The sequence below is a fragment of the Periophthalmus magnuspinnatus genome, chromosome 8 (assembly GCF_009829125.3).
Source record: "Periophthalmus magnuspinnatus isolate fPerMag1 chromosome 8, fPerMag1.2.pri, whole genome shotgun sequence".
Taxonomy (NCBI): domain Eukaryota; kingdom Metazoa; phylum Chordata; class Actinopteri; order Gobiiformes; family Gobiidae; genus Periophthalmus; species Periophthalmus magnuspinnatus.
Window position 1 is genome coordinate 22,091,470 of NC_047133.1, and position 26,118 is coordinate 22,117,587.

Consider the following 26,118-nt stretch of genomic DNA (forward strand, 5'->3'; position numbering starts at 1 on the left):
GTTTTAACACATGCAAGTCACAGTCTTGATGTGATATTCTGTTCTTATTTTTCATTCACACATTTAGACAAGTTTCTCAAAGTTTGTGTTATGCATCACCAAATTCACAGTTAGTTTAATATATAAAAGTTAACTACTAACACGTTTGACTGATGGCCTGTGTCAAGTCCATATATCCAATCTGCAGCTATGGTCTTCATTTTTCAAGCATAATGACTCACCCTATACCCAAGCACTTTCAACACTAACATCTCCACTCTGCCATTTGGTCCATTGAGGTAGATTTTTGCATCAATCATGCTGGCACCGCTTCGCCCCCTAGCTGTGACGGGACCCCATCATCGGCGTTTGCGAGCGGCTCTGCATTCAAGCCATCACCCGCTGCAAGTCCTCCACCTCCAGCTTCCACATCCGCCGGTGAAGCGCTGCCTGCTCCGAGAGGTCGGCCATTTTTACGGCACGGATGACTGGCTCTGGGGAGGCCGCCTGGATGACACCCATCACCATGACATATTTGCCTGCAAAGACACCAAGCACGAGGCCTGTGGAGTGTTTGGGGGCAGCAGAGGCATTGCAGTTTTCTAGGCTATTCAAGACTTAATAGATGGAGATTTGATGTGAGGAAATGGCTGTGTGATTGGAGGCAGGGCATTTTGTCAATACACTTGGTCACAGCAATTAATGTCAGGTTTTGTAGTACTTTGGTTTTGCAAATTGTAATGGAAGATCTAGGACTTTTTATAGAGATTAAAATACATGTACTAGACCTCAAGATGTACAGTTGGCTCATAGCTATGAAAAAAGTATAAGGAATCTATTTGCTAGTTTACAGCAGCAAAATTAGTTATATTATAATTTTTTAGACAGGAATCACCACTTCCCAACACTACTGAAAAAAAATGCCCAAAAGACAACTTAATTGGAATGCAAAAAAGGTGTTTAGAATTATCAAAATGTCTATGGTATCAATGCATGTGTGCACTTTTCTGGTGCTGGTCTCTATTAAAGTGTTACTGCTTTGCCAGGAATGTCAATGGCATTGAACTTATCTTCTTAAAGACAACCAGGTGATCACTAGGCCTGGTTCAGTTCAGATCTGTGGAGAGGCAAGCCCAATCATAGTAAGAATGCATGTTTTTTACGGTATTTTTGAGGAGCAAAAACACTTGAAAACATGAAAAACAGATTAATTAAATGTCATAGTGTGAAACGTTTCACGCAAACCAATGACATCTCCATGGAGACGAACTAGACTTTAAGCAGAAAAGTTACAAAATGCACCTTTAATGTCTTTTGAGTACCTTTATTTACCTTGTATCAAACAGGGCCTGCCTTTGGGGATGCTGTTGACGCCCTGCACAGTAAACGTCCCAGTCTCATCCATCAGAAGCACCGTGTTTCGCTCTAACTGCACCTCCAGGACTGTCCCCTGCATCCACACCAGGGAGACCCCGAGGCAGCGGCCCGGGCCCACCCTGATCTGCACCCCTTCCCCGCTGTCCGTGTGCCCTCTGCCGCCCGCCGCTCTCAGCTGAGCCGACAGCACCTTCACCGGGGGAGGCCGCTTTTTCTCCACTATGGTGCTCTCCGCTTTGAACATCTCCTCCCTACTACACACACACAGCTACAATAAAACTCTGTGAATGTTCATCTATAACTGCGATCTGTAAACACTTTACCAATGTTTTCTGCAAAAATCTGACACGAGCTCCCGCCAACGAGTCATAAACAGGAAGTTGCGTTAAACTCCACCAAACAGCATTTCCGCTTTGATTTTTCACAATAAAACCTCCCCAATAACAATAAGTAAATCAGTGCTTATGCAAGAGTTTAGAAATGAAGATATTATTTATGAGACTTATACGTTTAAATTATACACACAGTTATTACGAATAGCTTACTCACTTTTATCAAGGACACCTTCAAAGCAAGGGAAAATCCTATAATTGGAATAACTTGGAATATATTATTGTTCCAGGTTATGCAATGATTGAATGTAAATTAATATTTCTGAAGTACAAAATGACAATGACCAAAAGATTCATTTCATTAAATAAGTTTTATTTCTTTAAGAATAAATGAAGAAAAGTGTTAGCAATTTCTGTACAATTGTTTCACTGTTTTCCCTTGAATTTGATGAAAATCTTGAATAGACATTTGGGCTGAGAAATGCTCTGCTGCCACATAGTGCACTTTGAACCTAAAAAGAATATGATTAGTCCAGGCATCAGTTCACTTCCTCTTTAAAATCCACAAGGTCTTGAAGCCTCACTGCAGTCTCCAGTTATTTTTATGTTTTTTGTTTATTCCCAGTTCAGAACTGTCATTATAGAGGCACATTAGAAATACTGCCATTTTCCAAGCACTGTGTCTTTGATTGCATCAACAAACTGTGCAGGCACCCAGTAGACCCAGTATTGAGAGGCTTCTGTTGGACCAAGCTGAAAAGCCTGTGGAAACGACAGAACTGGTCTTAGTAAAAAGCAAACTCCAAACAACAATTTGACAAACCATCTAATTAACAGATAAAACACAAAGGATCTATATAATTGACATCTATACATATAATGCAGACCAGGGAAAAACAAGTACTTAATAATATCCAGTTATCTATCTTTTTGGTGTCGCAGATAGAATGTTTAAAAAGAACCGACTCTACATTCACTACTAACTAATACCAATTCAAAATTTACTAAGAAATACTGAATTTAAGTGACTCACAGTTAAGACTACAACCACTAAACTGGGCAAAACCTTGTTCAGTCTAAATTTGGTTACTTTCCACTCACAGCTTGGAGCTATTGAATCTAAAGTTTGTTACAGCCATATTTCTTATTGAAGGTTTCCTGTTCTCCATCTGAAACAGCCTTCAATTTCACAGTGCAGAACACAAGTGCTTTTAAAGGTTAAATATAAAGAAGTCACTGACATTTGCCGCTCTACTGAAGACCAAACAATAACAACAAACTCCACTCAGCTCCAGTGACCTGCTTCATAGAAATGCAGACGCTTAAGTAATGCCGCTTTTTAAAGTTATATACATGATATTAGAGTATATCAAGCTATTATTTGTGTAGGGTGGTTGTAATAGTGATAGTGGCATTAATAGTATAAGGAATAGCTAATGGAGTAGGTAGAGTAGTAAGAGTAGTAACATTAAGGTAGAAGTAGTTGTAAAGATAAAAGCTTTTTTCTAATTCAGTATTTCACTGCAGTAGTGCAACCTTTACTCATACAACTGAACTGCCTTTTCAATAATTTCAAACATGAATCTCTATTGCATTTAAGATCTCTAAAAGACAGGCATTAGTAGAGTAAATAACAGTTACCATCATGTGATAGTCCTCGTGGCCTTCAATGGGCTCAGACACTACGTTTTTAATGGAGCCCATGGGGACTTTCTCCGTTCTCTCTGCAGAAATAAACACACACAAAATGGAAACGTATTTTTGTAACAATGCCACAATAAAGATGCTTTGAATTGAGAATAATGAGCCAGACTGCGTTCTCACCCTTTGTTCCAATCCACAACTGATCCTGCTCCAGTTTAAATGTGAGTCTAACTTTTCCTCCGGATTTGTTGAACATCCCGGATAAAGGCACTGTGGGTAATCGCTCCTGTGACAGGCACAAGGCAAGCAATCAATTTCCCTCACATGATTTTCAAAGACACCGGTCACTCAAAGCAAACTTAATAAAGCATTAATCACACAGATTGTCTAGTTCTAATAAATAAAAGATCATTTTGATTGTCGTGAAGATGCCAAGAATGTCTTACGGGACACATTTTGATACACAATGTTATGATTAATTAACAATCTTTTAAGAAATGGGACATCAACTGAAATCCACTCATTTATAAACATGCATTATGCAACTCTTCAAGTGTTTGGGTTTTTGCTCTGTCAGGAATGTTTCACAGTATGGGACTAAACTCACCGGCATTTATATAATTACAGAAGTTTTTGATGCTCAAATATACAGCATGCACTCTTGGTAAGAGCAGGGTCAGATCTGTGGAGTGGCTGACCCTGCTCCTAGAAAGAATGCATGTTTTGTAAGGTAAATATGAGCATCAAAAACTCCATCCATCCATTTTCTTCTGCTTATCCGGGGCTGGGTCGCGGGGGCAGCAGTCTAAGCAGGGACTCCCAGACTTCCCTCACCCCAGACGCGTCCTCCAGCCCCTCCGGTGGGACCCTAAGGAGTTCCCAGGCCAGCTGAGAGACATAGTCCCTCCAGCCTGTCCTGGGTCTTCCCCGGGGCCTCCTCCCGGTGGTACATGCCCAGAACACCTCCCTAGGGAGGCGTCCAGGTCAAAAACTCCTATAATTATATAAATGGCAGGTAGGCGAGTTTAATTAATTAACTAGGCCAGGTGGTGGCTCCAGTTTGATAAATATGTTTAATGCCATACTGTGGATTGTTCCAGGCAAAACAATTACATTTTCATGGAAAGAAGTAGATGGCGTATCATCCACCAGAAGAGTTACATAGTGCACCTTTAAAATAATCTAGAAGAAATAACGTCAAAGAAAACCTGATGGAATAAGGTAAAAAATACACAACTATTATATTTTGTAAAGGTGGATTACATATTCTTTCGTATATTGCGTTTGTAAAAATAAAGAAGAGGATGTGACGTTAATAATGGAAAACTATTAACAATAATCTAATAACAAACATTCTTATTTGTTCAAGTGTTTTAAGGTGCAGTAGATTTTAGGGTCTCCACTGAAATCATGTTGTGAAGGACTTTGTGACTTGCTTGACTGTGAAAGGTGCTGTATAATTAAACTTTGCTTGCTTGCCAGTCAGAATATAATAACTCCTGTCACAGTAATCTCCTGTCACTTTGTTCCAGTATTTTAGCAGAAAAATAAAAAAATAACATTGTACCTTGGTTCCTTTGATAGCTGGCATTATGTCTTCTGGTTTACCTTTGTCCAAGACCTTCCTGTGTTGCTGAAATATCAAGATATTAAAACAATATAAAAAAAAAAAATCAATTAATACAAGACATTGCAGTTTAGAAAAGTGTATTTTCACTCACCTTTTGTCTACATAAAGGCTCTTTCTTGTTTTCCTCGGCTTTGACTTCCTGTTGAATGACCTCTTTGGGCGTATTCACAGCTAAAACATCATTTATTGTAGATCCTACTACCATTATTTTTGCACCATTTGTAACTTTTATTTCTCGAAGCGTCTTGTCTTCGGGGAGCAATCCTTTGTACATCACTTTCTGCATTGAAGGTGGAAGACCTAGTGGTATCAAGGAAATTATCATTATTCAAGTTAAGGAAGAGGTAAATTGTGTCTTCATTGTGTCATATTCAGAATCATTTTGAACACATCTTACCAGTGAGTGAATGGATTTTCTCTTTTAGTTTGGCTCCGGTGTTGTCAATACCAATTTTAAGATCATACTTATTCTTATTCCAGATAATCTTCAAGTCAACCATCTCCTGCTGCTCATCGGCATCGTCCCCGTTGCTAATACTACAGTCCTGAGTTGTGGCGTTTCCCGAATCCGTTTGAGATGCATTTTCCGAATCGCCCTCAAGTGGTTCACCATCATTTGGCCTCGTATCAGATTCCATTATGACTTCTGCACTTCCTGGAGACAATACAAAGAAGATATTTGAGTATGGTAAAGAAAGCCCAGTAAATAAAACAATTTAAGAGACCTCTGTTGTGTTACAAAAAGTTCAAGAACAAAATAAAGTGGCAATTTGAACTAGTCAAAAATGTAATACCTCCTCTTTGACACCTCAGAATATATAGATTATATTATATGATGTTATAGGGATAAGATGATTCTACATTTAATTAATAATATAACAGAAAAAAAATAAATTACTGTACTGTAATACTGTATTATTAAAATGGTCTAGATTTCTTCATTATTGTTGAGCAATTAAGTAGTACAATTTAACAAAACTTTGTGAAATTCCTAGTCAAACTAAAATGTTATTAATCTAAATAATACTATAAACAGGACAGCTGATTGGTTAAAATGGTAATAACAGTTTAACTAAAATCCAAAAACATACTTATTTATGCCCCTGCTCAGCTGATACAGGTAAAGTTGGGTCAGACCCTAAAATTAACATATTATATTACATTTTGGTATCTCTGCCCAATCTCTTTTTACTTCTGGCTGTTTCCACGACCACATATTGACTTAGATCGTTCAGTAATCGTGTTTTACAGGGTGATTAAAATGTCCAAAGGTTTAATTTCAATAATAATGTGCATGTAGTGGAACAGTTTCATTTTAAATGCAATGGCCTGTTATTCTGTATGATTGGTAGCGTTGTGTTTAATGGCTGCTTTTCTGTGCCTTGTTGATAAGATCATATGAGAAAATGAAACTAACAAACGCTGAGCAATGCGCCTCTTGTTATTTTCAGCAGTGTCGGTATTCTAGATTTCTGTTAGCACTCGTGAGCTAGCAGCAACATTTCTAAGATGAAAAATAATCATACACGTTGCGTACAATTACAGTACATCTGGTGTGCTAAATCCCGCGCTTATAAATTAGTAACATCCGAGAGTCAACACATTAATAGCAATTCTGTAATCTGTAAGAATAAAGGAAAAATGCAGCAGTATTTTCTCAGTACCCACCATCCTGGGTCGCCATGATGATTGTGTACAATCTGTTGGAGGCTGTGCCAAAGAGATGACACAGAGCAGGATGAGTGCTGCCGTTCAGGAGCAAAACTTCAGCATAACTTAACTCACGAAGTTTATCTGGGTACAATTAAATGCCAGGAGCCAAAGTCATAACGTTATTTAGCTTTGTAAAGAAATATTGCGTCCCGAGATCAAATTTAACGGTCACTAACTAAACATTTAAACACAAAACTAAAACAAATATAACTACTGGTGGTAACGCTGTGCTAAGAATATATAGTTTTGTACGGGTCAGATCATAATTTTGCAACTAAGCAGTACTGCACTAGTTAATGTACAAATGTTTGAAATAAATACATCGAAACATTATACCATTTTAAGAAAGAAAAAAGTTAAATAAGACCAACTTCCGGGAAATTACCAAACGCGGAAGTAGAAATTATATCGCTCTTGCTCTTGAAACTCTTTGGTGTGGAAGCTGAGATCAGCAGTCCACCGAGAGAGATGGGATTTTCTTAATAAAACTCATCGACTGTGTATAAAACTACTGGAAATCCCAAGAGTTTATGATGTGTATGTATTTGTTACGTGCAACATATGTCATGTTAACAATTATAACACTTTAGAATTAGAATTAAGATACATGAACTTAACTCCTTACCCACTCTTGTACCCACTTTTTAAAAATTATTATTATTATTCTTGTGCATGCAAATCTATATAATTATGCCTTATTTTTCACAAATCTCTTGCTATTTTTTTCTACTTATTTAGAATTTTAGTAGCATTTATATGTTTCCTCTTTTATTACATTATTATATTGTAATTTGTGAGCTACTTTGTCCAAGTCATCTGCCTTATGGATCAATAAAGTCTAACAATTAACCCAATAAATTAATATGCACTAGGTATTTCATGTAACTCTCCTTCTTATAAATAAATAGTACATTTAAACACACATTAGAAAACAAAGAACACATAGTACCCTATACACACTTGGATGCTATTTTTCAGTGGGACTTGAAATTACCTTGAACAAACCTATTAAGTTTAGTTTAGTACAATGAGTATAAACATCAAATCACATCCAACACATGACACCTTGAGATGTTTGGCCTCCTTACGACAGAACAGTGCGTAATAGTATGAATCATCCTTGTCCTATATGGGGAAAATGCTCTTGGTCACCTCTGGAAGGCAGCAAATCCATGTCAGTGACCCAATATTGCGAGAAGAAGGACGAGACGACACAGCACAGACATGAGAAGTAGAGAAAGATACTAAAGGAAGAGGAAAATTGCATTTAATCAAAGTCACAAGTCGTCATGCGTACTTGGCATGACAGAGGCGCACTGTTGGCGTCCCCTGCAGCTCCACTCTGCGCTTTATTCTGGCTATTCGCACATTAAGCCGTAACTAAGTAGTAGTAGTAGTAGTAGTAGACTCAACTTTTTCCAGAAAGGTATTGTGACAGACTTGTGTACTTCTTCTCTGCAGAAAAGTCTGTGAACCCGCCTCAAATGAATCAGAATATGCGCCTTTAGAGAAGACCATGGCGGACAGAAGGACGTTTAATGTTGTAATTTTAGGTGTTGGATTTTTGTTTATTTTCACAGCTTTCACGACATGCGGGAATGTAGAGGTAAGTAGCAAAACTTTCCAAAAAAAAAAGTGATATCAGAGTTAGGTTATGCTGTGATGGTCAGTCAGGATGCAGGAAGCTCGTGTTTCTCATTTTCATCTTTGGTCAGTGGGTCCAGTTGTGGCCGGATGAATGACTCACGGCCTGTTCTCATCGTTTCCTTTGTCTTTCACTTTTTTCAGCAAACGGTGGTAAAAAGTCTGGGGAATGAAAGTTTTTCTGGGAGTGGATATTACAGGTAAAGAGTGACTTCAAACATTTGGCAGCTTTTATTTTTAAATATCAGTCTGAAAATGTAAAAGAAATGCACTCATATTTACTCACACATATAGTAATAATGTCACTCCATACCACATAAATGTATACAGCCACAGTGTATATAATCTAATGTTTGATTTTGTTTTCCAGCCTTGGCATCATTTATGGGATATTCTCCTTCTCAAATCTGCTTGCACCAACTGTTGTGGCTGTTATTGGTGCAAAACACAGTATGTTCCTGAGTGGCCTTCTTTACAGGTTAGTTGTCATAAGTTTATTATTAACCACCATAATGCTATAAATTATCTGTATAAACACCGTAACTGTCCTCTCTTTGTCTGCAGCGGGTATATTGCTGTATTCATCCTCCCATTCACGTGGTCCTTTTACTTGACCTCAGTCCTGATTGGCATCGGAGCGGCCAGTGAGTTTGTTTCCGTTTATTATTGTTGTCAGGGTTACAGTCAAATTGATTTAATTTTATTTAACCAGCCAATTTGCATTATTATTTTGGATCACAAGTAATAGCTTTTCTAGTAGAGGGTACACTATTTGCTTTGTCTCCATGGAGATCGCATTGCTTTGCCTGGAATGTTCCAAAGTATGACACTAAACTCTTCAGGCAACAGCGGCTCAGTTGAGTTGGTGGAACGTTTGTCCAGTGATCCAGTTGATGGTTCAAATCCTGCTCTCGACATAAACATCACAGGTTGAGCGGCCAGATCCACTGACCCACAGGTTGACCATGTGATTCCAGCTCCTACACATGAACGCTGTTGTTGTGTCCTTGGGCAAGACACTTAACACAAGACACCTCGCCCCCAGTGTATGTGTACTCCGGTGTATGAGTGAGTGGTTCCTTGAAGGTGGAAAAGCGCTATATAAAAATGGAACAATGCGATGTTCTGTTATGACTGACTAACTGCACAAAAGATATGTTTAATGCTGTGCTGTGGAACATTCCAGGTAAAGCAAAAACATATCCATGGAGACAAGAAGGTGACTAGAATAGTTACCAATTGCATTTTCATTGAAATTTCCATAATATCGCATAATAAGTATAGGCCTAGTGTTTTAAGATGAATTTTATAATAAACTAATTTTTCAAAGTGCGGACTATAGGCATAATAAAATATACACAAATTCATATTCACATATTTTCGAAGGGGTTAAAATATTGCCTTCACATAATAAAAAAATAAATAAAAATACACATTAACCTTACTTGCTCTCATATAGTTAATCGTGAAGCCATACATAGATAAAAATAAATACCTAATCCTAGTCTGTCCATATACGCTTGTGTGTTAAAAATCAAATAAGCTGTAATCATGCATACAGGGATTATCTCCTCTGTGGTTATAGATGATGGGTGAAATCAGCATATCCCAAATTAGACCTGAAATGGGTTAGATGCTACTGCTCCTTGTTCCTGCAAAAAAAAAACAAAAAAAAAACCCTGACATCAGACCAACTGCTGTGCACTCCTAAGAAAAATCATTGTATGTGATGAATTTTGATTATGTCCCGGGGCTGCTCTAGTTTAGATGCATTATTTACCAACACGAAAGATAATTTTTCACTTGATGCGGGCAATTAAGGATGAGCTGGTCTATTTTTTCCCCCATGGGTGACCCTCGTGTCCGCTCTCCCTGCAGTGCTGTGGACGGCTCAAGGACAGTTCCTGGTGGAGAATTCGGAGGCCTCTACCATCAACAGAAACACAGGGATGTTCTGGGCTCTGCTCCAGTGCAGGTATCAAACGCCTTTATTTTTTCTCAGATGGTGTAACAGTAGGTTTAATGCAGGACAAGCAGTGTGTTAGTAGGCCTGTCATAATCATTTTACTATCAGCTTATTCTTATATAAAATACATTATTTATTTATTGTATACTTTCCTTTTGTCATGATTATTACGATATTAACTCATCATTCAAAATATGATAGCCAGAACAGTATATTTTGTACCTCAGTATTTATCATGAGTACTTTTTCTTTGCAAAAATTGAGAGGTTTTGGATATTTTTGTTGTAATACGATAAGATTTGAGCTGTAGAGGCGTGAATAACTCTCTTTTATGGCTAATTATTGCCACATTCTGCTATTTATCTGTTGCAGCTCATGTCTTTTAATGCACCAGTTTATTTAAAATGGTTTACTGGGATTATCTTGCATTAATTAAATCATATCAGTGGCTTAAAGTATTTTCAATATTATCGTTTATCATGGTATTTCTCTGTAGCAATAAACCGTGCGTCAAAATGTGTTATTGTGACAGGTCTGCGTGTGAAGCTTATTTGAGCGGTAGAGGGTGAAATAATTAACATCTATGACTTGTTGGAGATATAAAAGATGCAAAAAGTGTGTCAAAAGCTATCAGTTTATTCTAGCTTTTTTTTTAAATTTCATATATTGGTAAAGTTCACTGCTGTAGGGTTACTGTTAGTGGCATACAGGACTTTCATTATTACTGTTCATTCTGTATCAAAAGTAAAACTAAAACAGCTGGATTTATTTAGTTTTAGAAGCCAACGTTTCGCTATCAACCAGGTAACTTCACCAGACCATCCACTGCTACATCTAGTTTGCAGTCACAGTAAGTCCAGCTGTTTTAGTTTTAGTTTTTGAAATACTTTAGTTCTGAAAGCCTCAAAATTTGCATCAATTCATTGCTCATCATGATATTTTCTATAGCAGTATATTGATTTTAACATGGCTCTCATGACCGACCACAAAGCCAAAAACTAATAACTCTAACTGTTTAAATAAAAAATAAAAAAAAGAGGAAACAAATTAGTTTATTTAAGGCACATGTCAATTTAAATAAAAAAGAGGAAGCAAACCAGGGAATTTATGGCACATATCAATTCATCCAGGAATGAAACAGAAAACAAAAAGAATGAACTTGTCTATGGTTGTGATGCATCCATAATTCTGTCCTTATAAGGTAATAAATTTATAAAACTTAACTGAAATGTCGGTTTATAACACAGAAAATCCAATAATCCAATCTAGACTAATCCAATTCATTTAATACTTTCATTATAGTCTTCAGCTAAATTAGAAATCCAAATGCATTATGTTGATAGATTGTGTATGAACTTAGAGAGGACCGTGTGATCCGTCAAAAACAAGTCTATCAACTGTGCAGTAAAAAAAAAAAGAAAAGAAAAAGAGTACTAACCGCTGCCACTGTGAACCACAATGTCACGAGATTAATTACCTCTGTATATATACATTTATTAAACATTATCAAACCTACTTCTAACCTCCCTACGCCCGACAATATTCAGATTCCCTGGCACGTGCGTGTAGTAGTATTATTATTAGTAAAACATGCCAAACTTTGCTTGTCACAACAGTGCGATTTCACAGGTAAGAGTTTGGGGTTTTGGCTTTACTCCCTTTTCATCTCCCGCCTCTGTCTCCCTCCCTGGCAACTATTTGTATTTGTTAAAATATGCAAATTGAATTAGTTTAATAATTACATTCTCTGTCACCTGTGCCAAGCCTCACAATAGGGCAGTCCTAATCTCTCTGTGCAGTGGTGATACATGCCACTGCAAACTTATGAGGCTTTCTTGCGCTCTAAATCCAGTTATCTTTATGAATAAGCTGTGCTATTTGGTATTGATTTGGTGGGAGAGAGCGGTTCGTGTTGAAGAGGTTTTTAATTAAAACTAGGATAGATAATATCATTTTATAGAAGTGGCCGAAGAGAAGAGGAGACACTATAGTCCATACGTCCCTATGTGATCCCCAAAAGTCGAGTGTTAATTCTAATAGTGAGAAAAGGTCAGGATTTATAGCTACAAAGAACACATTAGCCTCAACTTGCAATGTGCAGATGTTAATTCAACGTCTCTTGCCAAAGTTTAAATGTCAAACAGTACGGCTCTGATTAAAACATTTAAACATGAAAGTGAGGACGGTCACAGATTGTTAGCGTAACAGCATGTAACCAGTGGGATGCACAGTAGTGATTTATGTCCTGTCTGTGTTCTCTTTAAAAGAATAAAATGAGGCATGCATGAGTTTTCAAGTGTCTTTTTTATTTGGAAATATTGTGTAATGTGTGTTCTTGTCTCATTTCATTATTATTTTTCATTTACAGCATGATATTTGGCAACCTCTACATTTACTTTGAATGGAATGGAGCAACAGAAATTACAGGTACAAGATGAATCCCTGTGGGTTGGATCATTAGACTGATAATTTAAAGCAACTGGACACATTTCTACTGGAAATGTCAAAAATATTGTTGAATACACATCTTAACTGAAGGTAAAAAAGTGCTATCAGATCCTTGGCTTGGGTTTGTTAGAAAATGCAAGGACATTTTTTTTTATGGGTGGGTTTCAGAGTGATGAAAAAACAGTAAGAGTCAAAAGTACTCAGAATGGAAGCTAAAACCCACAAAGAAGCAATAACAGTAACACATTTCAATGACAAATAATTTATAGAAAAAAGACAAAAAAAGTCTTCTATAAATTATTTGTCATTGAAAATGTGTCTAGATCACATACATGAATACATAATGTGACATGTTATAATAATAGGTTTCTTGTTAACAGACGGCAGTAGGAAGAACGTGTTCCTGTCTCTACTGGTGGCCTCAGTTTTGGGGACGTTGAGTTTTCTGGTTTTGAGACAGAGCCTCTCAGAGGAGGAGATGCTCTCAGAGGAGGAGGGACAGTCACTCCTGTCAACAAGAATGAGGTCAAATATATATTTTTAAAATCTTTCTGTATGTTTTTCTTTACAACTTACAACTAATCTAAATATATTCATATAGTTTTTAAACAATAGTACACTAACATTGATTATAAATGGTTTGCATCCACAGTCAGGAGACAAATAATAATCTAAAATCTTAAGGGGACCAAGCTAAAAGTAAAACAAGTTTACACTGAAGTCATATTAGCAATAAAATGTTACTTGCATAAGTTGGATGTTTGGCTTTGATGTATTTGATTGATGGACAAACTGACCTCACTGTAGTTGTACAGTTTAAATGTTCACTGTTAAATATATATCCTTAGAGTTTGTTGTTAAAGGGGCAGTTTGCAATTCTTCCAGTGGAAGGTATGCAGTTTGCTTGTCTTGAAGTATTAGCCGTCGTGAATTAAATGCAAGTTAAGTATGTTTAATGTTATACACTGGAACATTCCAGCCATGGAGCACCTACCTCCTGAGCAGGCGGGATCTAAGCATATATTTGCCTTGTGTTTTGTTGTGCCCTCAACATTATAATGGTACAACTCAAATATTTTGGGGTGAATGAGAGGTGACCACAACGAAAGAGGCAGGATTTTAAATCACTCTCGTCCTTCAGTGAAAATGACACCAAGCGTTTTTCTCCAGATCATTGCAATTTGAACCGAGTCAGGCCTAATCATAGCACTTCATGCAAGTAGTCTGCAATCAGAGCCACTGGAGCTGCTGGGACCTCCTCAGCTCCATGTCTCGCTCACATTACGTCTGAAATATTTACATTTTTATGACTTTGACTCACGAGAGGCTGAAGAACGCTGTCATCAAAGAACACTCAATGTCAGGGCTGAAAGTACATGATCAAAAACAGCTTACAGGCAAATTTCACTTCAAAATCACAAGCAATTTTCACAATTATTTGGCCGTAGCCTTTTATAACTGGCAGCATAATAAACTGTTGTTGAATTTGAACTGTCTAGTCCCCAATTTAAAGGAGCACCATGTAGCTTTTTAGAGGGAAGGTCCGCCATCTACCTTGCATAACCTTGAAAAATATGCATTCTTTCTCTAAGCATTTAATCCCCTGCATTGTCCTGACGGGGTCAAGCCAAGTCCACCAAAAAATACACAGTGCACCTATAAGACATCCAGACTTAAAGAGGTTTAAGCCATGTTATAATGATGTTACCTCCTCAAAAACATACATGGAGTGGTGTTTTGTTCATTCACACATGTTTGAGTACCCCATTATTAGTATAGTTACTCTCTGCTCTTTCATATTTTTGTCATTCTAACAGTATTTTAACTATCTCACCTAATTGATATCCTGCATTGATGATTAATTTGATGTTTTAGTTGTTCAGGCTTGTTAACAGCACAAACATGTGACGCCCATTCTATCAAAACTAATATAATTCTTTATTTTTATCAAGGTATAAACACAGAGCCAACAGCGCAATGCAAGACGCCAAGGCTGAGTTCAGTAAGTGTCTCGTCCTGTCCGTCAGTGTAACGTTTAAAGGTTTAATCTGTGTGTTGTTTAGTCTGTGTGGGAAGGACTCATTTAAACTCTACATCAGTATGCATGGAGTACATTAATTATGCATCCACATGTAATTAATCTGGATGTGCTCAGAAGTGTATGCGTCTTAAATCCAACTGGGACTGACTCTCCATCAAGCAACAGAACTTTTCACACCAGCCGCCACCTCTGAAAATATAACTTTATAATGGACTAAAATCTGCCTGAATTAGGACTAACCCAGGAATACGCTCGGGTAATGGTCGTAAATATAAATGTGGTCTAAAGTTAAACCAAAACGTGATCAGGTTTAAGCAAAGACATACCCTGATTTTAATAAATAATTAAATGTTAAATTAACCTTGTAGTTCACATTAGGGTTTAACCAGATTATAACCAGATCCAAACCAAGTCTAATCCAATATTAAAGCAGACCTATTCTACAAAATCGACTTTTCAGAGCTTTTAACCATGTTATAGCTGTTTCCCCTTCTCATTTACCCCGTCAAAGTCGTTTTTGGATTGATGATGTGCATGAGCGATCTTTAATCGCTTATTTTGAAGACGCCATATTGCCGATCAATCCCTGTTTTCACCGTCACATCATACGCCAGCTGCCCTGTACTTACTTCGTTCTTCAGTTTTATTTTCTTAATTGACGAAACATGCAGGATTCAGTAGCATCATGTTGTCATTTTGGTACAAATGAAAAAAAATGCTACTCGCTAGTGTGATGTGCAGGTATCCATAGGAGTGGCCGGTTTCTTTTATTAAGTCGTTTTGGATAAATATTGCGATTTAAAATGTGAAAATAACGATCCACGGGTGTCATAGATTCTAAACTTATAGCAGACACAAACACAATATGTCTACTTTAAACTATGTCTAAGGATGCACACCAAATTTGGGACTAAACTGGGATTATACCTGCAACTAAACGAAAAGTAGACCAGGATCAAACCAAAGCTACATTAGGACTTAAACTGGGCCCAATCCAGGTCCAAACCAGGACAAGTGTGAGCAGACTCTTAAACAGGAGTCTAATCATGGACTAAACAGTGGACCACATATCGAGTTACACAGAAATAAAATTAAATAGCTCTAATGTAAACGTCATCTTTTCTTGGAATTGACAATGACTTTTGCATTGCCACGGAAAGTGGATGTGCACCACATTTTGGTAACCACTCCTTTCATATTTTTGCCGTAGGAACATTTTCTCACTAAATCCATTCAAAAACACAATCTCTTCATTTGGTAACCTGTGGTCTTTCTCATTTCATTGCTAGATTTCTAAAACTCTCAAGCACTCCCAGGTCTTTGGTTTTTCCTTTTGCTAAAATTGCTTTTATGTGGATAAAATCTGCAGGCGTTACAAGAGAGTACACTGACACTGGCTGTGCGGAGTTTATTTGAGATTTTATCAGTGTTTGTTGAGCAGAAAGGCTCCTGCTCCTGCACCTGCTTCCAGCCTGAGTTGTTTGTCAAATCACTCTTTGTCTGTGGAGTTTGTGCCCTGCTTGTGCCCCTACAGCAATCAGGCATAACAACATAATCATACACGAGCGTGGGAGCACAATAAACTGCAAGGTGTATTAGTAAGTTTAATCGTTACTTTTGAGTGAGTCTGACTGAGGACAAATTGTGATAGCTGGACAACTAGGTAAAGGTGCACTAGGTAACTTTTGTGGTGAAGGGTCCGCCACCTTTATGTTTCCACGGTGATGTTATTGCTTTGCCTAGAATGTTACTTTAAACTTATCTACGGTGCATCCATGGTGACAAACTGGTGACACCACTAAGCCACACAGAGGACCTCCCACCACAAATGTTATATTGTGCATCTTTAATATAAAACATATAGTGAGTGAATTCATTACAAATAAATTATTCCAGTATTCCAATATATATTAACATGCGAGTAGTATACGTTTTTGTTGCATCACTAATTAAGTGTGGGTGAGTGGTCTGTTTGTTTAATATTCTGCTACATATTCTGTTGTCATAGTAACCCATTGTGTAATAGCTACAGAAATTCTGGTTATAAAGTTGTGTTTGTAGGTCCTATATCACTCAAAATTGACTCTTGTGAGATTTGTCATGTTATATTGTTGTTACCTCCTCAAAAACATACCTGGAGTTGTGTTTTGTTTCATTTACACATGTTTGAGTGACACTTTATTATTAGTCTCACTACTTCTCCAAAGCTCAAAATGCTCTGTTCCACCTTGTGATGTCATGAAGCGATAGTTTTCAAGTTAACAGCTACATTTTACCTTTAGTTCCTGGATTGAAATTATCCAAATGATTCTAGTGGAAGTGTATGGAGTTTAAAAACACAATAGATTACCACATGACATCACAAGGTGGAATTGTGTTTTCCATTTGAGAAAAGAACCTAAATATGCAGGGTTTGTGAGTTAAAAATGTGTTAATCAAACAAAACACAACATTTTAACATAGATCATAAAACAGTGTAACATGGGCCCTTTAATCTGTGTTTTTAAGATGGACGACCAGGCACAACTGCACACAAGATTGTAAAATTGAGATGTACTATCCTACCATAGAGTATCTGTTTTATAAATTAGCAATTCAAATGTGCTTTTCAGAAACCATCTTACAACTTTTGAAAAGCAAGACCATAGTTCTCCTGAGCCCCTGCATGGCATACAGCGGTGAGTACAGCGCACATATATTTGAATGTAATGAGCATTTTGTTAGCGCTGAACAGTATATGCTCTTGCCTCCTTAGGATTGGAGCTTTCCTTTTATAGTGGCGTGTATGGGACTTGTATTGGCGCGACTACACACTTCGGAAGAGCTGCCAAGGGCTTGATTGGGATTTCGGGGATTGTAATAGGCGTCGGAGAAATCGTGGGTAAGTCTTGTTTGATTCGGTGCAGTTGATTTACAGTCTGTAGTGAATCTTTAATGTGTTTTATACCAGGAGGAGGATTCTTCGGGCTACTGTGCAAGAACAATCGCTTCCGACGCACCTCAGTGGTCTTCCTGGGAATGGTGGTGCATTTTGTTGCGTTTTATTTGATCTTCCTGAACATCCCGGCCGACGCTCCTGTAGTCTTTAAAACAACCACTCAAATGAGCCCCTATCTGTCTCCCAGGTACACTGTTGATATGATAATTTCTTATAGGCCTGGCTGTTTTTTGTACTGAATAATAACATTTTATTTTTATGTTTTTGTGACACTGTATATATTTTACATATACAGTGTTATCTGAGTAATACATATTTATGGAGTTTATGAAACTTTTACTTCATGCTACTTAGAGTAGGGTAGTGTTGTTAAAATCTGTACTTGAGCAAGAGATATCCTCATATTTTAAAAAGAAAAAAAAAAGTATTTCAATGTTGGTAATTACAAACACATATATATTTACATATTCTCAATAAAAATAAACGAATGAATGAATCTTTATTTGGAGAGAATAATACATAAAACATGTATAGAGAATCAACAATTTAAATGAATTAATATACATACATTCATACACATTTTACAGTTCATTAATACATTATTTTCTTTCTTTCCATCAGTAACATACAGATCTTTGTGAGGCTTCTCTTACTGAAAAATATTACTTTGGTAAAAATAACACCCTTGTAATTATTCTGTATCCCTATTTTTAAAAGTATATTTTAGGGTTGAACAAAAACCCAATTCCAATTCTTTCTGACAGTCATTTGGTGTGGAATTTATGCTTTAATAGTAAAGCTATTTGTTGTGGATTTTGAAAAAATCCACAGGGGCATTATTTGTGATGGAGCACATGGCTCTAGCTTTTATGGTTTAGAAGAAAAATAATGGATGAAATTTTTTTCACATTATTATTATTACCCCGTGAACATTAACGAAAGGTAAAATTTATTCAGCTCATACATTCAGGATTCAAAAACACTGAAAAATGACTCGGTAGCATCCCCTAACCACTCCAATTCAATTTTTTTCCTATAGACTATTGAAATTTGTCACACACATCCTCCTTGACAGACTGATCAAAAAAGTCAATGAGAACATATCTCTGTCTACAACCGTGTTACCATGGTAACAAAAGAAATATGTTATGGAGATACATGAGGTTCAGATTACTAGACTTTGTTATAGACTAAAATATGTATATTAGATTTGATAAAATACTTGAATAACTCAAAGTGGACATAATCTGATGCTCATATTTATTTATTTGCATTTTAAACAATAACACTGAAGGAGGTCTTAGGGTGTCAAGTGGTCCTCCCTGTGTTCTCATTAACGTCTCTGGTTCTTCTTCCCCTTCTTCCTGCTGTTGGCCTCGTCATCTGAATCTTTATCAGCGGCCTCAAATTTAAAATCTTCCTGTCTCTTCTTTTTCTTCTCTGGTTTTGGTTTGTCGTTCGTTCAGTTTGTATTTCTGTTCTTTACATTTGGATGTTGACAGGGGCTGAGCAGAGGTTTCTGTGTCTTGTTTTGTTTGTTCATTCACTTCAACATTTCTAGTGCCCTCTTTATTGTTTCTGTCATTGGCTTCTTTCAGTTTGTCTTTTTTGGTCTTTTTCTTTGACTTTTTTCTACTGGTGACATGTGTCATGGTTTGCACCTGGTCTGGCTGGGATGACTCGCTTATGTTGGTCAGACTAACCTCTTCATCGTTCAGTGTTAGATTAGTTTTGACCTTGTCCGTCTCTAAATCGTTGGGCTGTGGTAAACAGATTTCTGTCTTATTACTTTGCTGAATTTCATTGATTGTGACTACCTGTTTCTGGTCACTGTTTATCGGTGCCAGGTTGACTTAACAATCCTCAACTCCAGGTATTACTGGGCAAGCTTCACTTTCATTTTCAGTCACCTCAACCACAACATCTGCTCTAGGGTCATTGGGCTCTGGTGACTTCACTTCAGCCTCTGTCATGGTGTCATTTGAGTTTGATGAACTCTTTTCTATAGCTTCAAATGAACAGGGTCCTGCTGATCCATCTGGAGGGCCATCCTGGTTCTCTATAATTTCAACATATGTAGTTTCAGTTGCAAACTCCGAAGTATTTTCCTCATTTGGGACCTCTTCAGTGATGACCTCTTCAACATTTGATATTGTGTTTTGGATCTCTGTTGAAGTTTCTATTGAAAGTGGGACCTTCTCAATGATCACAACAGTTGCTTTTGCCTCTTTTTATTTGTCTTCAGTTATTATTTATATTTAGCATAAAATGTCTAATGTGGGTGTGGCAATCCTGCAAAACTGGCCCGTTTAAAAAGTATGAAAACGTTCATATGTCATATAAAATACAATGGGAAACAGTCAGACCCATTGGAACATTTGTGCACTTTGACGCCTTGAACATTATGATATACAATTTATTGGGCTATGATATAAAATAGCTCCACAGCGCCCCCTTGAACATTCGAATGGGATCAAACATTTTGCTTTGTCATAGACCATAGAAATCATACTCTCATATTTCTCAGAACATACTGAATAAAAAACACAATGAGGTCATACCTCTATCTCCAACCGTGCAAGCGTGACAATGTCAGAAAATGTCTCACTGGAATGAATGGAGTAATAAAATACAGACGCCGATACTGGGGGGAGGGGCGATGTAAGAGGGAACTAGAGGTAGGATCGTCACAATGGCGTGTTTTCTGTGGTCGCAGGGGGTGGTAAAGGCCTTTATCGCCACGTGCAGCTTTAATTTGACTTGTAATAGGATACGATGTGAGCTGTAGAGGGTTAAGTAACTAACTTCTATGGCTCATTATTGTTTTTATTTTTCTATTTATTTGTTTTGCTCATGTCGTTTAATGATACTGTATATTTTTTAATGGTTCACTGGGACTGTCTTACTTTATTCTTGTTGTGTATATTATTATTTCTGTGTAGCAGTATATTATGCTTCAAAATGTGTTATCATGACAGGCCTATGGTAGGTGGAGGAGGTCTGTTCCAAGTTTCTGATTTTAATTTGACTGCACAAAATCAGGCAGACATATTAATGTACATGTAAAACTTGTTGGTCAAAATTTTGTCTGATTCATTTGCCTTTTCCTGGTTTTAACAAGCTCCTTCTTTTGTTTCCCAGCGTTTCCATTGCCCTGCTGTGTAGCTTCCTCCTTGGACTCGGGGACAGTTGCTTTAATACGCAGCTCTACAGTATCTTAGGACGAGTTTATGCCGAGCAGAGCACACCCGCCTTTGCCATCTTCAAATTCATCCAGGTAAATCTCAAAACAGCAACATCACAAGTTGTTTGTGGAGCAGGGCTTAGCTGAGTGCTCGGCGCAGTGTCGAGTGTAAAATAAATCCCTTTTAAAACAGAAACAACAAGGTCAATGTCTGCTTCTAAGAGTGTGTTTTGAGGCTAAACTTTAAATTAGCATACCAAAACGTAAAATAAAAATGTGTAGACCAGTGAATTTGTTTACTTGGTTAAAGGCATATAGTGAAATTCATACACAAGGAGTCATTTATTTTATGCATTTATGGGAATAGTTTTAATAGTGGATATCTTACAACTGGCTGCATGGCGATTGCACTGTACAAGGACACAGTGAACTATGCTTTAGGACAGTATGGGAACTGAAACACCAATACTATGGTTACTGTTATCCATGATATGTGTCTTTAAATCAATAGATTTACTGAAATAACTAATTAGTTGACAGGCTCCGTGTATGTAATGCTCAAAAACATACTGCATGTAATATAGAACAAAGTCAACTAAAATGCTGTAGAAGAGAAATTCATTTAGTTTCACAACACACACGCACACCACAATTCTGTACAAAGCTTTTATAGTCTTCAATATGTCTTCAGTAGATCTGTATACTCAACCATGGGTTTCAGCGTGAGGAATGATGAGCCATAGCAATTTTAAAACAAAACATTATATCTTTTGAATAGTCCTCAAAATGTCACATAAAACAGGAAGCTGACATCCACAGAAAACTGCACTACCAGTCAAAATTTTTACACAAGTTTCTTTCTTTATTTTTACTACTTTACTACTTTTAGATACATACAGAAGACAATAAATATATGAAGTAAGGTACCGTATTACATAGCTGCATAGTTTTATACATCTTACTTCATATATTTGATGTCTTCTGTATGTATATGAAATGCAAGAAGTAGTAAAACTAAACCCAAAGAAACATTGAATGAGATAGTGTGTTCAAACTTATAAAAAACGCACACTGTGAATTTAGCCATCTTTTGAGACTGTGGTCTGGTCCAAGGATAAACTCAATCTGGAAAAACGTCGTATGAAAAGACAGTTGCTAAGGCTCCATCTCAGATAATATCCGCGGTAACATGAGGGTCCTCTTCATCAGTGTGTCAGCGCAGTGAACTGTGTGTGTGAAGTGTGAGTGTAAATGTACTCACAAAAACATGCAGGTGAAGATAATGATGATGATATGGTATTCCTGACTTAAATGGATAGGAGAAATTTCCCAGGGACAATCAAATATACCGTGCTTTGTGTAATTGTCCAGTTTTACCTGTGGAATTTTACAGTGTTAGAGACTGAAGCAGGTTGTCACAGTTTATGGAGGTCTTATTTGCAAGTAGTGTGTTGTAATAGGAAGATTATGCCACGCAATCCTAAAAATCCTTAAAAAAAAAAACCCTCACCAGGTAGTTTGGATTGGACAAGATACAATTGTGGTAAGATTGTGCACAAATGTGGAAAATCATCTCTTGGGATTTTTGGCTGAGTTACATCATTTTGAGAAGCCAAGTAAAAAAAAAAAACAGAGCTACAATAACAGCAAAATTAAAGAAGTAAAAAAAAAAAAAACTCCTGAGGCAAATCACACAATTTATTTATTAAAAATTATGTCAAAATCTCACCTAGTTGCATGGACCATATTTTATGCCTTGTCCCATTCCTACAAGCTACTGAAGGGCATCTGATCTAACCATGAGCAATCAATATACAATCAATACATGTTATGAAGCAGATTATCACGCCTACAAGTGGAACATCTCAGTCTTAACATCAGCTTTGTTTACATGTACACCAGAAATCAGATTATTGAAATGTTGTGTTAAAAGTTACATCTAATTTCAGTTATCGGATTTATATCACACCTGCGCATGTTTTGACAAGTTAAATTGTGTGTCCTGTCACATATAAGTGATAATCATCATAATCACACGTCTTTTGGACATATAAACACACACTAAAAGTCAGATCTAAGTATAGGGTCACCTGATTATTTTACTTATCTACTTTTATGAGCCATGTAAATGTACTTACTGCAAAAACAAAATCATGTTCATGTGTAAATCTTGTGCGTTCACAGTCAGTGTTTGCGGCCGTGGCGTTCTTCTACAGCGGTCACCTCCTGTTGATGTGGCAGCTCCTGGTCATGGTGGTCCTGGGCTTCTCTGGGACTCTTTGTTTCTTTATGGTGGAAAGGATGCAGAACTTCACCGCAGACTTACAGGAGTATTAACACTAAACATAGACTTATAATAATGCCATAGGACAACTCAAGCCTGCTGATGCTGTACTTTTTAGAACTTGAATTTGTATATTGGATTTGGCTGTTGTGTAAATCAATCAGGGCATAATATTGTAGCAAAAGTAGTCACAAATAGTCCACTGCAGATATGAATAGGCCTCGATGAGCTATGAAGTGACTACTGACCATACACACAAAATGTATTAAAAAGTTGCACTATGTAAATTTCTGGAGGAGGGTCAGCCATAGAGACGTTGAGCTTTGCCTGTAATGTTCCACACTATGGCAATAACCTGTCTATCACTATAGAGACAAGCAGGTAATGCCACTAGGCCAAGTCATTGGTCAGATCAGTGGAGAGGTGATCATTCTCATTGTAAACATGTTTTCAGTGTATTTTTGAGCAGTGAAAACATATGTTATAATTGTCATACTATGGAACATGTAAAGTGGTAACATCTCCATAGCGACGAGAGTGGCAAACTACCCATGCATCAGAAAAGTTACATACACAGTACACTTCAATCTATTTCAGAAACTTTATTATAAAATGACAGTATTGCGTTATGGTCATGTTTATGGTTTTTTTTTGTTTTTTTGTTTTTTTTATCTTTGTCTCATATTAACGTCTTATTAAAAATTGTGTTTAAAGGTTCTATATTACACAAAACTGACTCTTGTGAACTTAAAACCATGCTATAATACTGTTTCCTCCTCAAAAACATACCTGGAGTTGTGTTTTGTTTCATTCACACATGTTTGAGTAACACTTTATTATTAGTGTCTATAACACTCAACAACTTAAAATGTTCTTTTGCACCTTGTCATGAAGCAGAAGTTTTCATATTAACAGCTACCATTTACCTTTTGTTCAGTAAAGATTGGCAGTTCCAGGGCTGGAAATATCCAAATGATTTTAGTGAAGGTGTATGGAGTTTAAAAACTCAGTGTAGCACTTCCTGTTTTACAACATGACATCACAAGGTGGAACAGTGTTTCTGTTTTAGAGACACACAGCCTAAATATGCAGGGTTGGTGTTAAACATGTGTGAGTGAAGCAAAACACAACTTCAGGTAAGTTTTTGATGAGAAATTATTATTATTGATTATAACAGAGATCAGAAAATAGTGTAATATGGGCCCTTTAAGTCTATGAGGAAAATGAATGAAAAGTTAGTTCAGTAAAGCAGTAACCCGTGCTCACTGTTAAATTAGGTCGATGGTCATAATCTTATGCTGGATTTGTGTAAAGATTCATTCAAAGGACTATTTTACACTTTCAACATAGTGGTTTATCTAAGGTAATAATCACTACTGAATTTCTTGTATTTGCACAACAGACTGCCTTGTGTAAGTTTATCAAAACAACACTTATTCTCTGTTACTCTTAAATCAGCTAATTTAAGGTTTGGTGCATAATAATAATACAAGATAATAGCTCTGTATCACTGTCATTAACCTTCAGGAAAGTAAGCTTGACAATCTCAACTTTTTATGCATAATTTGAAGCAATCTTCTCTTCATTAATAAAATATGCTTTTAAACCATGTATTGTTTGCTGGGGATGGGTAAACAAATTTACTCGGCATGCGCCCTGAAAATTGTTGTGTTTTTTGGGTTGCCAGAAAGCACCTCTTATGTAAACTCACACGTCAATCACTACATTGTGCATATCCTGGGTTGTTTCTGTTATATGTTATTTAAGAGAAATGTCAAGGCTTGATTTTTAAAACAGCGTGGTGTGACTGTACTTACTGTGAAGTCACCCGATTTATGCAAAAATCCACTCTGCCATTAATCAAAAGTGGAGCTCTAGTTGGGAAAGAAAAGGTTATAGGCCCACGGGTACCACATTACTTCACTGGTAATTGAATATTGATCACATTATAATGAGAGTAAGCACTTTTGCCTGATCTTAAGTCAATTGTGCCACTTAAATGACAAACAAAGCACTGATCAGCATTATAGTCTACCAGTTTTCATAAGGGTCACACTCTTGGAAAAGCAAGCCAAGACTAAATGTAGCATTGTTCTGATCTACTGGGACAATATGTATTCTTATTTTAAATCAAACTTTTTTATCGAGTCATAGAATATATAATTTACATGCAGACTTCAGCCTCTACTTTGAAACCTTTAGATACTCTCTTTCACTCAGCCCTTTGTGTCATAACAGGTGATGAATTTAAAACCTCTATGCAGAAGTAGGCTGGCCATCGTTATCTGTTAGAGGAAAACAACACTGGATAAAATGTATTTATGAGGGACTGCTTGATAGACTGCCTGAATATCTCACTCGCTTGTTAATCATTGATATGGAAACAATTAATACAAGATCACATGATTGCTTAAGTCAGGAGTAGCTGCACCAGAAATGAGATGAGGAAAGGGGCTTTTGGCTGTTTTGCTTCACAAAATTGGAATATATTTCAAGGACAAGCAAAATTGGATACTTTGGTATTTTGGCATCATATTAAAGGTAGGGTTAGTATTGACAAAATTAATATACTGACCTCTTGGTAACGATTATATTTTGTAATCAGTTAAAAATATGCTAACAAGTGCCTGTTAATTATTTATTGAAATTAGCCAATAAAATTGAATAGACACCTGAAACACACACACAAAAAAGCCAAAATATGACATAGTATCTTTGGGAAATTACTGCAGTTTCACCTTTTTTGCAACTCACTGATAATATTAGAAGAAATATACAATTTATTTTGCAGATATTTGTATCATCCACTCTAATGTTAAGTGATATTTGCTTACTTCTACTAATGAACAATTTTTCTGTATATTTATGCTAACATAATCAGTGATGTTAATGTGTGGTAGCCTAATTGCTTTTTAGAGTAGCTACTTCCTCCATTTCA

General features: G+C 36.8%; 3 protein-coding genes across 3 annotated transcripts; 1 reads left to right on the forward strand and 2 right to left on the reverse strand.

Moving 5' to 3' along the window:
- Window positions 1–37: 37 nt before the first annotated feature.
- rmi2 (RecQ mediated genome instability 2) lies at window positions 38–1,600 on the reverse strand. The gene is made up of 2 exons (XM_033971446.2): window positions 1,312–1,600; window positions 38–518 (listed from the first exon to the last, which is right to left on the reverse strand). Exons 1-2 carry the CDS (start codon window positions 1,598–1,600, stop codon window positions 367–369), a joined length of 441 nt encoding a protein of 146 aa, XP_033827337.1. The 3' UTR covers window positions 38–366.
- Window positions 1,601–2,040: 440 nt separating this feature from the next.
- On the reverse strand, window positions 2,041–6,755 carry ubfd1 (ubiquitin family domain containing 1). The gene is made up of 7 exons (XM_033971444.2): window positions 6,631–6,755; window positions 5,360–5,617; window positions 5,054–5,262; window positions 4,900–4,965; window positions 3,513–3,618; window positions 3,330–3,412; window positions 2,041–2,450 (listed from the first exon to the last, which is right to left on the reverse strand). Exons 1-7 carry the CDS (start codon window positions 6,644–6,646, stop codon window positions 2,340–2,342), a joined length of 849 nt encoding a protein of 282 aa, XP_033827335.1. The 5' UTR covers window positions 6,647–6,755; the 3' UTR covers window positions 2,041–2,339.
- A 1,113-nt stretch (window positions 6,756–7,868) lies between these two features.
- Window positions 7,869–25,198, forward strand: LOC117375176 (UNC93-like protein MFSD11). The gene is made up of 13 exons (XM_033971440.2): window positions 7,869–8,281; window positions 8,464–8,519; window positions 8,690–8,797; window positions 8,884–8,963; window positions 10,198–10,294; window positions 12,654–12,712; window positions 13,114–13,258; window positions 14,686–14,735; window positions 17,387–17,452; window positions 17,530–17,655; window positions 17,725–17,899; window positions 20,854–20,989; window positions 23,081–25,198. The coding sequence occupies exons 1-13, from the start codon at window positions 8,192–8,194 to the stop codon at window positions 23,231–23,233; spliced, it is 1,341 nt and encodes a 446-aa protein (XP_033827331.1). The 5' UTR covers window positions 7,869–8,191; the 3' UTR covers window positions 23,234–25,198.
- Window positions 25,199–26,118: the final 920 nt, after the last annotated feature.

Coding starts and splice junctions, on each gene's coding strand:
- rmi2 (XM_033971446.2), bottom strand. CDS start 1,600: ATGTTCAAAGCGGAGAGCACCATAGTGGAGAAAAAGCGGCCTCCCCCG. Junction 519..1,311: donor CAGGCCCTGTTTGATACAAG/GTAAATAAAGGT, acceptor GTGTCTTTGCAG/GCAAATATGTCATGGTGATG.
- ubfd1 (XM_033971444.2), bottom strand. Junction 3,619..4,899: donor CAGCTATCAAAGGAACCAAG/GTACAATGTTAT, acceptor TGCCTGTCACAG/GAGCGATTACCCACAGTGCC. Junction 2,451..3,329: donor ACGAGGACTATCACATGATG/GTAACTGTTATT, acceptor TCGTTTCCACAG/GCTTTTCAGCTTGGTCCAAC.
- LOC117375176 (XM_033971440.2), top strand. CDS start 8,192: ATGGCGGACAGAAGGACGTTTAATGTTGTAATTTTAGGTGTTGGATTT. Junction 8,282..8,463: donor CGACATGCGGGAATGTAGAG/GTAAGTAGCAAA, acceptor CACTTTTTTCAG/CAAACGGTGGTAAAAAGTCT. Junction 17,900..20,853: donor AGCCCCTATCTGTCTCCCAG/GTACACTGTTGA, acceptor TTTGTTTCCCAG/CGTTTCCATTGCCCTGCTGT.